This window comes from Cariama cristata, unplaced genomic scaffold, assembly GCF_000690535.1.
Source record: "Cariama cristata isolate BGI_N322 unplaced genomic scaffold, ASM69053v1 scaffold32920, whole genome shotgun sequence".
Taxonomy (NCBI): domain Eukaryota; kingdom Metazoa; phylum Chordata; class Aves; order Cariamiformes; family Cariamidae; genus Cariama; species Cariama cristata.
The window spans coordinates 23,083-39,391 of NW_009593534.1; the positions used below are offsets into that span (position 1 = coordinate 23,083).

Consider the following 16,309-nt stretch of genomic DNA (forward strand, 5'->3'; position numbering starts at 1 on the left):
GTTCTTGGTTGATATCCAGCAGCTTATATGCCCCTTACTGAATCACTTCTACCAAAGCGTCAGGCACATTTCTTATCAGTGCTTGAAAATCTTAACAGTCCTCAGAGAGAAACTGGCAGCAGATTAACCTGTCAGAAAATGCATTATTTAGGAATTGGAATAATGGCTTTTTCACAATGCAATCAATCATTCTTACTTCCATCCCACTATAGCTTCATGTGATAATACTGCATTCTTCCTGCCTTTCCTCATCTCTTTTCTAGACTGTTTTTAACCTATTCCCTTTAACACTTTCTTATGTAGAAAGTTTCCTACCTTTGTTCAGCAGTATCACCCTTTTGTTTTTCTAAGTTTTACGTCTATTCTGACATAGGAATAAATGAATATGCAGGTGTACTGTCAACTTATTATGGCACTGTTTTGCTATCTGTTCCTTACCTATCTTTTATGGTTTCAGGGTTGGTTGGTTTGTTGTTGTATTTTTTGTTTCTTAAAAAAAAACAAACAAACAAACAAACAAACAACACACACTACTGCTATAATTTTAACTCACAACTGAGCTGATGTTTTCTTAAGTCTGATTGCAAAAAAATTTCATTATTATTATAGTAGTTCAAAGCCCACTGAAGTGTGGCTAGCAGGAGCTAAATCACTGTTACAAAATCATTATCATACCCAGATATGGGAACCTGTTAAAAGATTCTGAAAGTCCACAGCTCAAATTACTCCACTTACTACAACACTTTTTATCAAAAAAAACATAATTCTGATGACTTCATTATGTATAAACCAGACTTCTGTACTATAAAATTTTTAACTCAGGTGCGCTAACTAGGATTCAAACAGTTTTTCTGTAGTAATAAAGCAATCCGTAGGAAAATTATTGCTGTGCCCAGTTCACGAGAATGAACTGAAATATATATGGAAACAAGCTACTTGGGAGCAAGGTAAGAAAGAATAAAGAAAATTTTAAACCTAGATTTGCTTTTACATACTCTGAGATACTCCTCTAAATTGTGGATGGTGACTGGTATATCTTTTCCCCCTTTTTTCAGTTCTATATTAGGAAACCCAGGAAGTGTGAAGTCCAGCCCTAGGTCTTCCACTGAGCAGCCATTCATAGTCAGAGCCTCCAAGGCATACTGTAGACTTTCTTTGGTCTAAAAAAAATTGGAAGTGAAATCAGTGAGAACAATTCATTCACATTAACTTACCCCAAAATTATGACTTCTAAAGCAGTTTTGACTAAGTAAACGTTTCTATAAGAACATTACTATTAATACTGTTACAGTACTCCTTGCTTTCCTATTTTTTTAATACAGAACAGTAAACCAAGACAAACCAAATAAACTTGAAAGATCATAACAGTACATTTTTTCTAGCAATTTTGGAATTACTTTAACTTCTTGCATAGTATTTATTTAGAAAATACACATCTTGTCTTGCAGTAGTAATATATGCTAAGGCTCTTAGGCTATGTTTTTTCCTTAGAATAGTTAATGACATTCATATTTGGCATGCATACTGACATTTTTCAGCTTTCATCCACCAGGTTTCAGGTTTTTCAAACTCTTGTTGGAAAATTAAAAGTGGTGATCAAGGAGAGTGTGAGACAGTGAGGTGAAGAGGAACAAAGGCCCACACACTTGCAATAACTGCACTAGTAACAAAGCAGATTTATTAATAGTATAAATTAGGTTATTACCACGTACCATTTATTAACATCGGATGCTAGAAAAAAGCATGCGTGCCAAAGACCTTGTATCACAACTCTGCAACAGTGAACAGTACTATTTTCAGCTAGAAGTGGATAACCTTGAAAAGTTAAGACTCTTCTGTATCTATAAAAAGAACCTGTATGCTCACATATGAAGCCATTTACACCAGTTCTGCATACAGCTCTTCAGTGGGGGAGGAAAAAATCCACAAAAAGCACTACTTAAGAAAATCTGAAAATTTGCCTCAACCAACCAATAAAAAAGCCAAGCCTTCCAAACGTTCAAAAATCAAAGACAGATTCCCACCACCTCCTCCATGCCGCCCCCCCCGCCCCAACATTAAACTTGGTTAGTCTTTCCAAAGTGAACCCAAGAGAGGTCACCTTAGGCAAACATCTGGCAGTTTTAGCCTTTTCTAGCTTGTGTTTAGTTACACAGAAAAATCCCATAATAAATTTCTAATGTTAGAGTCTACACTACAAAAAGACCATGTTATAATTACTAGCCACTGATTTAATGACGTTAGAACTACTCCTTTTATTAAAATGAAGTCATTATCACTATTACAATCAGTATTAAGCACTATCATATACACTCAATTACTGCTACTTCATAAAATCCAAACGTGTGAAGATGCCCTCTTCCATTCTTAGGGTTACTTTCCCACCTGTGTTTTGTCCTGTTCAAGTCTCTTCTTTTGTCTTACAATATCTTCAAGGTGATATATTGATTTGGCTACTACTGGATCAATACTGAACAAGTCATGCGATGTCAAGGAAGTTTCTTGTCGTAGCATCCATTTATAAAAAGGAAGTCCAAGAGGAAGGTCCACCTGGAAATCGAAATGTCGTTTAGTATTGAATTGTCTTCCAAAATTGTATCTTTTTCTATTTTATCTCTTGTCTAGATCTAGACTACTATTTACTAATTCATAGTTCTGGCACACACCAAAACACCACGTCTGCATGTTTTTACCTGAGAAATTTACAGTCAAGAAAACACAACTGACTGCCTCCTGCACATACATTAGAGCAATCACAGCAAGCTATCAGCTGGAATAATAATAATAAGCCCAAAATTATCTTAACCAAAGACTGGAGAGAGATTGCAACACTTGGCAGGCAATGGCTTTTACTTTTTTCACTACGGTCTCAAAAGCCACTGTAAAGATCTTCAACATGCACTACCCTTTCCCTTCAAAAAGCTCAGCTGCATCCCTCTCCCCAACCCCCTCACCCAAACTGCTAGAGTGGAAAATAATACCATGCAACTCTTCATGCTATTTTTCCCCAGCACAGTCAGAACTAGAGTATTCATTTAATCCTTCAGAATCACATTTTCCATTTTATTCTCACCAGTCTAAAATCCATGATTGCCTTGGCCATTAGTTTTCCCAGAAAGCGGAACTTCATTTTAACTTTTGCAATGTGAGCTGGCTTGGCTGTTCTACCAAAAGGAAGGGCAAAAAGGCCTTGAAGGTTATGGATGTACTTGGTACCTTCCTGGCTTCCTGTTGAGGAAGGAAAAAAGAAAAAAAGATGTTCAATACATACACTGCTAATTTCATTCCAGACACAAGTCTGAAAAGCAGCTCTCAGATAACCATAACCTAAAGCTTCTTATAAAATTTAAAAAAAAAGCCAAACCCACAAAGATAATCACACATTATCATGAGGCATATTACCTGGCCACAAACTGAGGTGCTCTTTCAATCAAAGCCATTCACGTAATTAAAGTCAACTTAGAATTAATTCAATATTACATCAATATTGATAGCTTAGGTAGTAAAACTTTTACCTTTTGGATTGGCTAAAGTCACTTCTTCTCCCCTCCAAAGGCCTAAGTCTGCTCTCTGTAGTTCCTGAGATACAAGTGCATAGAACTCTAGCGTGGGGCCTAGGCCTGTGCCAACCTTCAGGGGGAGGGAGGGTGTGGGGAGAGGAGGGGGAATGAGATAAATAAATAAATGAGTCCATTAGGTCAATTTGAATATCTAAATCTTCACTTAGTCTGAGAAATATAGTATGTTATTGGCTATAAAGAAGACTGCATTGCAAAAAGCGTCTAGAGAACCTAACTACACCAACATTAACAATATGACTGAGACAGCTTGGAAAGACCATGTATCAAAGGGAATAATAGTGGAATAAAAGTATTAACCACCTAATGATCGTATTATAGAGAAAACGCACACAGCTGTTTGCTTGGAGTTAGAAAAAAAAGTGCTCTGCAGAGTAAGACCAATTATGAAATTTAGTAGATCAGAAAGAGTTTCTCCTAGCAACTAAAACACACAACCAAGTCAATTAGCGATAATTAATAGATAAAATTTTGTGGCACCAGCAATGGGAAGGACCAATAGTCTGACCAAGTCATTCTAGGAAAGTTGTAGCTTTTTTGTATTAATCTTCAGTAAAAAGGGGTTAAATTAGACTGCATTGATATTACTTACTTCATTCTCATACTGGATTTCCAACATGGCTCTTGAACTGCCTAGATCCTGCATCACAGATTCTGCCTGTTTCAACAGCTCATCTCTGTTCACAGTGCGCTACACATTAGAGAAGTTTTAAGTAGTGAAATTATGTCTGTAAGTCCCAGCTCCCAAGGCAGTTATAACAGGAAAAAAAATTAGTTATGCAAGTTTTTCCACCCCATGCTAATAGTTTCACAGTTCAACAATTTGTAAGCTTATACTTTGATAAAATAGTTCTTGCTTCTATATGAAAACTGACTAAAATTAAAGTTTTTGATATAAAATGAAAAACCAATGCCTTACATTTGTATCAGTATAACTAATACGTACTACTCTTGCCAAGAATCTGGCAGTAGGACTATAACATAGCAGAGAAGTGTCATCATGGGATGTTACATACCTCAAACTAGTATGTGGAGAAGAAAACATGGAATAAAGATGCCAAAATCCAGCAACCTAAAGGAATAATCTTATACCCTGCCCTTGTGGATTCTCCAGTAGGGAAATTCTTCCTCTGCGTAAAGGCAGAGGATACTAGGGAAAGGGGAGGTTTAAAAAAAAAAAAAAAACAAAAAAACAAACCAAAACAAACACCCAACCAAAAAAAAAGAAAAACCAACAAAAAAAAAAACCCATCAACAAAACAAACACACACAACAGCACTGGGATTCCTACATGTTGGAAGCTGTACTCTAGTTGAACTAGATTCTCATGTCTCTTGTCTTTTTTGCCCAGAGGTATTCAAGACCATATAGCAGATCTACACTATACAGCAGATCTTAGTTTAACATAAGATCTCTCCAGACTCAGACACCCAAGGGTCCCTCAATTTAAAATAGTCACAGCTTAGTTTTATTATGTTGTGATAGGAGGTTCAATAATCTTGAAGAATACAAGGACAATATTTTTCTTTATTCAGGTAACACTTAAGGGTCTAAATCCTATTGCTTGAATTCTTCTGCAATTCTACATAAAGCAATACAGAGGTTTACAAGCTAATATATGGAAATATCACTAATGCAACCTAAAACTTCAAGTTCATTCTTGGAGTATAGTCTCAGAACTTACGTGGACTCCAATTTAAAATGAAGCAGGACGTCAGAAAGCAGTATAGCATACTCTAGCCCCTTCTGCCACCTAGAGGCAGACATCCAGATGTTGTTCTGCTTTCTACTCGGGCCTTTTAAGTGAATAAACACAAACCTCCCCTTCATCGCTATACTACCAAAACCTGAAGTTTTACAAATAAATCTTGTCTTCAATAATACCATTGTGAGAAATATAAACAGATCTTCCATTTCATTTTTAAACAAGATATACCTACTTTTTTCCTGTCCAGTCGCGGTGCCACTCTGCTATCCTGAGAATCTGATTGATTGATTTCTGGATTAGTATCCAGTAGTCTTTGCATGGCTCGATCACGATCAAAAGCAGTTACATAAAACAGCATTTGACGGGTATCAAATGGAAAGAAAAATGGGCTGTAAAGAGCATTGGATTAGTTAGCTGGGTTCCAACTAGCATCTATCACTACAGTTTAGTTTAAAACACAACAGCAATGTAGTATGCCTGAAATTAGTGCTTTATTAAACACTGTGGTAAAAGCAGCCTCCAAAGGAAGCCTTCCAGAACACACTTTAGTTTTAGTTACAGTGCTTATGAGCAAGAGTCTAGAGATGGAATTTAATACAAGAAGGAACCCCAAAAGATTCCAGAAATTTCTAACTCTTCCAGAAAAACAATTCAAAATACTTGAATGCCTTGGCTATGCAAATTTTAAATATTCTTTTACTTATTCACATCTGTTTTACAGTTAGTAAATCTAACTTAGATCAAAGATTTTAGGAAGGTGGCTCAAGCTCCTATATTGGGGGTGGGAGAGTGGAAAATAAGAACCTGCCTACAGCAGCATCAGCATTCTACCTTCCATCATTTTCAAAAACCAATTTAAATAATCTGTGAAAGACTACCAGAGAAACTTATTATTTTAATTTATCAATTCTGCTGTTCTTGAAGGTAGGTACACATTAACAGTGTAGTCCTCCACTGATACTGAAGTCAGCGGCAGTTTTATGGAACAAATACTGCTGCAGATGTTTGTATAATAATATACATTCACACTCATCATTTGTTATCTGGAATGTTTATGAACAAATTTAGAGATCCGATTTTAAAAATGAAAAAATGAATAGTTTCTCTATAGTACATATTTCCAGTCAATTGTCACCAATGTTGCTTCAATTAACATGCCTGAAAAAATCTCAAGAATGTCAACTCTGACTTCTCATTCTTTCAAGTGCAAGTTTTACAGCTTATACTCTGTATCAAGATACTACAAAGTACTGTGAATATAGCTTTATAAAAGTTATTTATAATATTTTATCAGCGATGCTAAAAATATTTTCCTTGGTACCATACTGAATATGTCAAGATAAACGTAGAGGTATGACAAAAATGCCGTTAAGCAGTTTTAACAGGAGGAAAAAATTACCTGAATAATCAAGTACTATTACTTCAGAGAAAGTTTTAAATCGCTCAGAAACTTCTGCAAGAAGCGATCCAAACTTTGCAGCTAGTTTACCCCTCCATATTTGGTTTAAACTATGCAATATAGATGTAAACTTCATGCAAGTGTAACTATGTAACTTAGCAAGACTTCTGTGACTGCATTTTACTCTCCCCCAGCACTTTGAAAAGCCTTGTAACACACAATGCACCTGGACTGCCCAGCCAAGAGGCCTACTGAACTCAAATTAGAAATACTATACAGTAACTCATTCATACCATGTTTTTCCAAGTTCTGTCAGCCAAGTTGGTATGTTTCCTGTCATAATTACCAAAGGATCCTGAAGCTGCCTGTTTGCTTTTGCTGTCAGTTTACTGTTGATAAACTCTGAGGTTGGAATTATCTCCTTACAGATTGCATTCTGTGTTAAATAAAAACAATGCACTTCTAGTTAATGAAATGTTGGAAGAAATACGATGCCTTTCTTAAGAGGGGTTTTTTTATGCTTCTAATTTGCTTATCACAAGAAAAAACCTTCATTGTCACTTTGGTCATACAGAGTCTAAGACATGAAAGAAAGACTAAGTAGATTTTTACTATTCATTTTCCCTTCAGGAATAATGTTGCTCTTTGAACTTAAGAAAGGAAAAAGCATGGAAAATGTGTTTAACACTCTACAGAGGAAATATGATTGACTACAAGAATTTATAGCCTTCATCTTAGCAGAAGTTAGAGAAATGGATAGGGGAAGATGATAGTATTTGCATTATTCTATCTTGGTGAGGGGGTGACAAACAGGGGAAGGCAGCTATTTTAAGGTGTTTCAGGGCAGAGCTGTCTGTATCAAGTATGAAAGTGATTTAAGAAGTGCTCTACTCACATCATACAAGTAATACCAGTATCGACTGATGGCATGTAAAACTCTCAAAAGAAGAATAACATCTAATGAGGGATCTTCAAATGTTATATTTTCAGGTGGAATAGATATGAGGTAAACTTCTAGAGGATTTAATACCGAAGGGCATACACCATCTAGCAGGAAAAAGAATACATTATCAAAACAAATCAATTAGAAGTCTTCCCAAGATTTAATTATTAGGAGCCTAGGTGGTATTAGTTATGGCATTCACTTAAACTACAACAGTTGAGTTAGACAATTCTGTAAATAACTTATTTTTAATACACACATTAATATATGCTTACTTTTCTTATACTATGCTTGCTTTAAAAGAAGCATGACGGTGTTTCTAAACACTCTTCCTCCACACCCTTTCAGAAATTTCACAAGTCTAACATAATAGCAAGGCAACACACCCACCATGCCACAATTCATCATGCTTTTTAGAATTTCTCGGGGAGGTTTTCGTGGGAGCAGTTTGTGCTCTTCCTCTTTTACCACCAACACAGTCCTTATTACCATCTTCATCCTCTCGCACAGGTTTGTACCTAACAAGTAATTAAAAGTTAAAGACATGTTTATGAAATACTAACTTACATGGAAACAAAAGCAGTTAGGAAAGTGTTAGTTCTTGATTATCAGAATTTTACTTGAATGACAGTTAAAAGCAGAAAGACAAGAACAATGTATTTGGATATAATCCAGCCTTTGAAACTAGGCCCTCAGAAGCAAAGTACGTCGTGGAGGAGAAAAAATGGGGACTCTCTGGCTCCATGAACTGGAACAGAAGCAGAAGGTATAGACAAAAAACAAAGTGGGTTTTGGGGTGGGTTTTTTGGGGGCTTTTTTGTGGGTTTTGTTTGTTTTTGTTTTGTTTTTGAGTACCTCATTTAAGTATTAGAAAGAAAAAGACACTGCTGAATGTTGAAGTGTTTGGCATAGTCATAGGTCAATATTGCTCCTTGCAAAGTATGGTCAGAGAATACATATACCTGCACAGCCATCAACTATGAAAACCAGTATGAAGCCATTATTTGTAGGCTGCAGACACTTTCTCTATTGTTTGTGGTTAGTTACCCAACACTAAGAATGATTTCCCTCCATCTAGCAGGTGTCATTTAATGAAATCTTACTAAGATTTAAGTATCTCAAGCACATCAGGAAATTCAAAGCTTCACAGTTGTGCAGGGCAGGGGGGAGACAGCTATATTCCAATTCTCTTTATGTATATACATCTAGGAAACTGGAGGAATTGTCCCCTGATTTCTCTAGCCAACTTACCAAATCGTATGAGTTTTTGTCCAAATCCCAGCTCTTCCTAATGGGTTGCTTTCATCATCTGTAGACTCCCTCTCCTCCTCAGCTTGCAAACTGTACTGCCTAACTGCTTGATATACAGTCATATTGTATGGCAGCAAATGATCTCCAATGTAAAATTGCAGTCTATGTCTCACATTCCCTGAATTTAAGAACTGAGCAGCCTGAACAAAACAAAAAACCACACAAGTTAGGAAACTTGTTGCTAGCTTTCCTTTAAGCCTCTCCCCACATTCTTCCCTCCCCTTACCCCCAGAGCAAAAGCTTACCAAAGATTCATCTATTTCTTCATCTGACCCATCATCGTCACTATCCTCATCATCTTCTCTAACTCTTCCATAGCCTGAAGCAAGAAAGGAAAAAGACATTCTAATTTGTTTTTACACAAAATGTAGCAATGTTTTTGTACTTTGACTTTTATAAACTCCAGTGTTTAAAACAGCTCCAAAATACATCTGTTAAAAAAAGAGTAAGGTTCAGATGGGTTAGAAGAAGTTTCAGTATCAACATCTGGCATCAAAAATCCCAAATTGCAGTCAATCTGACAATCAACTAGATTATACTTCTGTTAGTATTTAGACTGAACTTTTTACAACAGGAAAAAGTCTGTCCCAGAAAAGAGAATATTCTCTGCAGCCTTAGTCTCCTCTGTGAGCAAGGTACATTTATAGGTACCTCCCGTTTGTCTTCAGCATAATCCTCAAAGGTTTTTACGGACACAATAGTACGGACAGTAGTGACTATCCCAAGAAGGAAAACACGTGTAACTGTATAATACATGTATTTACCTCTAACTACAAGGTATCTTTCAATGGCTTGTACCAAAGCCAGAGGATCAATCTTCACAGGTCCACCTTTCCACTGTTTCACATTAGCACAGTCTGGATGTCTTTGCAGTTGGCATTTTAATTGATGTGTATTGAAGAATTTTAAAGCTTGGGATCCTCTGTTAAGAGAAAAACTCAAAATAATTTGTGAAAAAAGTTACTACACAAAGAACCTAATAATCATAACTGCATTAAAAAATGCATTTAAATAGAATTTGTAAATACATGTATAAGCCACTTGTTCAGAGTATTATTTCTCAGCCTATTTCTCTACAAATAAGCTATTAAGGTTTGGATAAACAGGTTAAAAATTTTATTCTACAAGAACATGAGAATTCAAGTTGGACAAAGTCTGATTTCCAATGGGCGCTATGCAGATTAAGAGAAAGTTCAGTTTGAGGTCTGATTACAATACGGCCTATACTGACCATCTTTGAAGTCTGAAGTTGTTCAGTGGTCAACTGATGCCACAGGAGATTTAGAGCTGTGTTTACCTGCAGTCCAATAAGGATCCAAATCGGCAGTGGAAAAAGCAAGTATCTGCTCATGTGTTTTTTTAGTAAGGACCTAAAGAGACAACCTGAAATCTCCTCTGTTTTTTCTTGCCAAGTATAGTTTATATGCATGTTCCATCTCAAACTATCAATACTCAAGCTAGCCATTTTATACACAAACCTCTTATCTTGGGCTGCTTCTATTTCCAGGTGCTAGTGAAAGACTATGAAATCTTAACACCTAAAAATCCTTATTGACATAATCCACACTAAGACTAGCAGTCAAAACAATGGCTGCAGTAGCCTGACCTCCCGTGTCTAATTTTCTGTCAAAAAGAATAGCAGAATTTTGCTTCTATGATCAGCAGCTTTATAGCTTTTGTAGTTATCCTACTTTTTACAGAAATAGCGCATATTAGGAAGCGTTGTAAGATTACAGAGCACATACTTTTTGCAAAAGCCAGTATCAAGACAATTAACCCCTTCAAGTATTAGAAATCTGTGTATTGCATTCATTCCTATGGATTTTAACAGCTTCACAAAAAACAAGTACTGAATTTTAATGTAAATTAGATTAATGCTATACTGTGAGGCTCTAATACTTCTGTTATAATGGATGACAAGTCACAGTTAGTGACCAAAAAACTTCACACTATCTTACTACCTGAGAGACAGAAGATTTTTAGCATTTCAAACTTTAAAGAATAGTTTTCAAAAATTAATTTTCAATGTTCATCCCATCCTAGTTTCTACATAGTGACAAGAATATGTCTATAATCAAATCAAGCTTTTTAGCCAGCACCACAAAATACTTTCAAAACTTATACACAACTTACACTGAAATAGACTTGCTAACTGCTATACACTGAATGAAAAATAGTGCTGATTTATTAAAGAAAAGTACAGAACAGAAACTGTAGAAATAGGTCTTCGGTCACTCAAATTTGTTACATAACACAAATAACAAGTTGGATTCCAAATTTAATCTATCTTAAGACACAGGGCAGGTCTACAGTTATTTTAAACTATGTTGACAGCCAACAGTTATCACTCAATCCAACCTAGAGACAGAACCTATCTGAATAACAAAGTTTAACGCTGTAATACAAACTCTCAGCAGCTTAATGACTTCACTAAAAAATATCAGTGTCTCAGCAATACATAGATTATTTCTTTCCAGTGTTTGTTACATGGGGACAAGGAAGACATTTGAATTTTTAAAGCTTAAATTTATAGATTGCATTTAAAAATCACACATCCACCCCCAATCTAAGTGAGAGACATTTCAAGATGGTAAACAAACATTTGGTTTAATACTCAATCTTCCACTGAATAAAAAAAGCCAACTCTATAATTGCTTTTGTCAGAAGTTTCCATTACCTCTTGGAACTTCTAGCATTGAAACAAGTTTTGGAAAACAAAAGCTTCCAACAAAACAGTTACCTGAGCATTAATCCTTACCTGCTCCCTGTTCCATTTCCACTAGGAAAGTCATGCACTTTGACAGGAAACTGTTCCATCTGACTGAGGCAATTGTTCATTTTATGGACTAATGCCAACAAAGGTGCATTTTCTAATGGCTCTAATCTTCCAAGGGGTTCTTCTCCAGGAAGCTGAAATATATTCCAGTCTTTTAGTTATGTGCTTGAATTAAGCCATCTTAAACAACTTATACCACAAGTTGTTTTAAAAAAAAAAAGAAATTAAGAATCACTGCTCTCACTTAAAGTAGCAGCAGTATCAGGATGACTAAATGACACTTAACAAGTTTATTAAAGACCTGTTTTAAAGAACATACTTTTCTCTCCTGGTTTCAACTGATTAGCCCTACAGGTTTTAAGCATTCACTCTTAACCATGAGCAATAAGCTTGATGGAAGCTATAATTATCTACTTTCCTCTCCCACTTTAAATTTCTTCCTTTAAAAACAGGAGAATGTAGTTTCTTGCAGTATTTAGGACTAAAGAGAGCAAGTGGGAAGATTACTATCCAAACTCTTTCCATATCAACTTCTTAGAAGTCAGGAACAACTTTTAAGTTGTTCAAGACTCAGACAATTGGCCGTTTTGGAATTTATTTCCAGTGTCGTTGTGTGGAATTTTCTGTAATTACAGGGTATTCTAAACAGTTTATGACCTGTAAATACCTAGAATCATGTGAAAGTTGTAGTATTATACAGCTTAGGCATAAACAAAACATTCCTTCTGTACTCCATCTTTAAGCCAAAGTCACTGCTGAAACTCTCAGATGGTCAGTTTATTGCAATTTGAGAGAAAGACAACTAAAGAATGATAAAACAATGAAAAAGAACACTTACCGGAGAAGAAAAAAATACATGAAGAAATCTTTTCAATCTGATATCCCTGCTTACAGCATCTTTCTCACTTTTAGATGTCAAATAAAGCAGCAGTTGTTTAACAAACCCACTATGCTGGATTTCAAATGAGGAGACGTCAGACTCCGAGACAATGCTACGGATTTCTACAAGGCACTCTGTTCCACCATCCACCTGAAAAATATGAACATAGTATGTTATTACCCAGGTATTAAGGGCTTAAGAAATACTATTTTTCCTCCTACTGCATGTAACAGCTCTAAAGGGAGGGAAAAAAAGGAAAGTCTGGAGTGTATAGAAACTCAAAGTAATGACAGGGCAAATAATCTGAGGATAAACAATTTCTCTTGAGTAGAGGAAACATTACAGGCAACATCTACATTTTCCCTGTTTTAAGGAAAATGCAAGGTCACATTTCTGTCTCATGCAACATAAAAATGAGCTCCAAACAGAGGTTCTGAACAAAACAAAAAACACCCTCAGATTGGTATGCATTTTACATCACATCCGTATGGCAGACAGCAGGAGGGAAAGTTTCATATTTTAATGATTGCTTAGATCAAATCACAGAACATAACTCAGCTGTTTAGCTACTTTAGAAGTTACAGGTTAAGACCACCTATCAAGGATCACAACTGCCTGAGAAACAAGGCTTAAGTTCTTGAGATGCTAGTAGATTCGGCCCAGTCTGTATTTTTTCTATCCTTTCAACAAAATCCTACTTCCCTCTTATCCTCACCTCCAGTTATTACCAACTGTGTTGTTCTTTATATCTAAAGTCAATCCCTAACAGTTAACTGTAGAAATTTTAAATTTTGACACATTGCTAGGAATCAAGAATATCCTTGTTGGTACTAGTCATTTATCATACATGGTATGTGTCAGAGCTTATATAGTAATTCTAAAAAAAAATTCCAAGCAAACCATTGCAAGTTAAGAAACACTGTATCATCATTTCAGGTAACAAAAACTGTGCTTAAAGTATTGGTCATACTGTCTAAAATGGTCAGCCTTCCTCTAGCTTCCTCCTAAATGCTTCTACTGCTTCCACTCCCAACCCCACTCCAAGTAAGTTTTCCATTTCTAACCTGGAGGTTGAGTTGTTCAGTTGCAGTGCAAAGTCTCTGTAATACATTTAGTGCAGGATTGCTTCCATCCATGTTTTCAGAACTAAAATAATGTTCTACAAATTTATGGGCTTGCTCCTTAATCCAGCCCTTAATTTTTTCTCTGTAAAGAAGCAAACAAAAGGCATTTGGTCACACTTGCATTTGCATCCTCCAATATTACAAGTAAATACGGCCAGAGTATCATTTTCCCCCATGTTTAACAGCAGTAACAGTCAAAAACCCTTACCTCTTACTCAAACACAGTAAAGGTATATTCTCTACAAATTACACCATTTTTCGCAATTCTCCAATTTTTCCCAAGCATGCTAATTTAAACTATTAAGAGTTATTTTTCTCTACCTTAATTTCTTGATTCTTCTTCCAGTTATTTTAACAGTGGTTAAGCTCAATCTTCTTTGATAGGTGCTACTTAATCACCTCATGGCTCATCACAAGAAAGTAGATGCACCTCAAAGTCAACACCAGATTACAAGTATTTTGATTTTTTTTTGTGTGTGTGTACCTGTTATTGGAAATGGTATCCTTGGAAGCAGCCCTTGCAAGACCACTTACTCCTGCTGTTCGTGCTGGTTCAATATTATTACTGTTGGACTGTGTGCTTAATCTTCCCCATGTTTTAGGATTTAAACTTGCCAAGAAAGAAGATTTAGGAGATTGAGTAGTTGTAGGGCTTTTAGCTGGAGGAAACAAAGGCAAAATTAAGAGAATCAACAAGTTTATTACAGCTAGCACTTTTGACAGCTTATAAGCTTACTTTTAAATTTAATAGGTGATAAGAGTATCACATTTTAAGAATTATTTACCTTGATTGTCTACTTTGTCATCATCTCTTGGAGGAGAGTATTTTGGTCTCCTTGGCCCTCGTTTTGGCAGTCTTTTCCTCTTTAGAACATCACTCAGTCGTCTGTCCAAATTTAAAAATAAAGTAACATGTTTCCATCCACCATACTCATATGCATACTCATCCCTCAGTTTAAGATACATCTGCCAGCTATTTCCTCCAGAATTAAAAAAAGGTTCCATCCCATAACAAGGAGGGCACAAGGGAAGAATCAGCTCTGGGACAAGGGGTCTCAACTCTGTTTTAACTGGAAGTACGAAGTGATTACTCCAACCAGAAAGAGGTTTTGCTTGCTGTCACCTGTCTATTATGGGAAGCCAAATACAGCCAGAAGTGCCACTAAATAAAGGTTTCTCAATTTTCACATTTTTATTTGTGTATCCATCTGGTTATTCATTTATTTGAATACACTTAAGACGACAAAAAAAACCCCACAAACTCTACAGACATTGGACATTTGACCCGCCTCCCCTATTAAAGCCCAGAACACACTTTTTCAACAATTTACGGAGTTTCTACTCACCAAGTCCTACACTTCTCAAGTTCACATATTTAAATTCTGGTTTAAAGTTACTTTCCTTATTATGTCAATACATTAAGACAAACATTTCACCTTTAAAATAAAGGCAAATTGTCTAACACTAAAATAATTTATTCCTATAAGAGATTTTAATTCAAATAGTGTTCAAAATGGTTGCATTAAGGATTACTTCTTTTTACTCCAGTCTCCAGCAGAAAAGAACCATGCACCATAGCTATCACCTCTCTGAAAGAGTCACCTTGTCCTCAAGAGTTACATGAGACTACAGCTGTTGCTCCTGGCCTTCTCCAGCCTCTCCCCAAGCAGTAGATTATTTCATATCATTACATCATAACTATCAGGTCACTAGTGTTGGATTTTTGTGTCTTTTTTGTTTGTTGTTTTTTGGAGGGTTTTTTGTTGTTTGTTTGGGTTTTGTTTTTAAAACATTTCATGTAAAATGAATCAACATTACCCATTGAGGGCTTCAACACTACTCCATTTTAAGTTCCTTAGAGAAAAATACCATAGCAAAATGCAGATGATATTACACCAGCCCATGTCAGTCAAGACTTAAAAAACACCAAACCAAAACAACACAACCAAAAGCGCCACAAAACAACCAACCCAAACATCCACACAAACTAAAACCAACCCCAACAGATCATTTTTTCACAACAAGTAGTGCACTTACCCCTGTGGGCTCAGATCCAAAGAATCCTCCCGGCTGTGCTGTAAGCTGGGAGAGCCCAGATCTGCAGCTGCATTACTGGCAGCAGTGGCTGTTCCAGTATTTATTGTTGTAGTGGTACCCAGCGTTCCTGATCCATTAGTGCATACTTTCGGTGGGCTTGTTAGCAAAGCCTCAGACTCTGCTAAGTTTTTCACTTGGTGCATCACCCCTTTGCAAAAGAAGAAATCTTTGTTTGGTGGGTTGGTTTGCTTGTGGTTTCATGGGGGGGGGGGCGGTGTTGGTGTAGGGAGGAAGACACTGTGCAGACAGAAGTGTTTGAAGAGGCAGAAGTCTGTTATCCAAACCTGTTTTCACTATGGCAGTATTGGCTCAACCCACCCATCAACACTAAGTAAGTTTTAAAAGCAGATCAATCCTTTCTTCAAAAAGTTAAAAAAAAACCAAAAATAACAACAACAGCAGTATGAACAGCAGCTAAAGAAACCCAAAAACACCCAGTGGATTAGAACAAAGACTTCCTGCCAAAGATTCATCAGTATTGTCCAGTAAGACT

At 36.2% G+C, this 16,309-nt stretch overlaps 1 protein-coding gene across 1 annotated transcript in view; it reads right to left on the bottom strand.

Moving 5' to 3' along the window:
• The window catches only part of TRIP12 (thyroid hormone receptor interactor 12), a gene marked incomplete at its 5' end in the record, with an annotated part of 44,297 nt that overhangs the window by 6,507 nt on the left and 21,481 nt on the right, over nt 1-16,309 (bottom strand). Inside the window, 18 exons of the mRNA XM_009694756.1 lie at nt 996-1,160; nt 2,386-2,550; nt 3,074-3,228; nt 3,516-3,630; nt 4,171-4,269; nt 5,519-5,675; nt 6,979-7,121; nt 7,581-7,732; nt 8,019-8,146; nt 8,880-9,079; nt 9,185-9,258; nt 9,704-9,861; nt 11,698-11,849; nt 12,554-12,745; nt 13,660-13,801; nt 14,204-14,378; nt 14,505-14,605; nt 15,757-15,964. Coding sequence (XP_009693058.1) covers nt 996-1,160; nt 2,386-2,550; nt 3,074-3,228; nt 3,516-3,630; nt 4,171-4,269; nt 5,519-5,675; nt 6,979-7,121; nt 7,581-7,732; nt 8,019-8,146; nt 8,880-9,079; nt 9,185-9,258; nt 9,704-9,861; nt 11,698-11,849; nt 12,554-12,745; nt 13,660-13,801; nt 14,204-14,378; nt 14,505-14,605; nt 15,757-15,964 — 2,681 coding nt within the window. The remainder of the gene's footprint in view (nt 1-995; nt 1,161-2,385; nt 2,551-3,073; nt 3,229-3,515; nt 3,631-4,170; nt 4,270-5,518; nt 5,676-6,978; nt 7,122-7,580; nt 7,733-8,018; nt 8,147-8,879; nt 9,080-9,184; nt 9,259-9,703; nt 9,862-11,697; nt 11,850-12,553; nt 12,746-13,659; nt 13,802-14,203; nt 14,379-14,504; nt 14,606-15,756; nt 15,965-16,309) is intronic.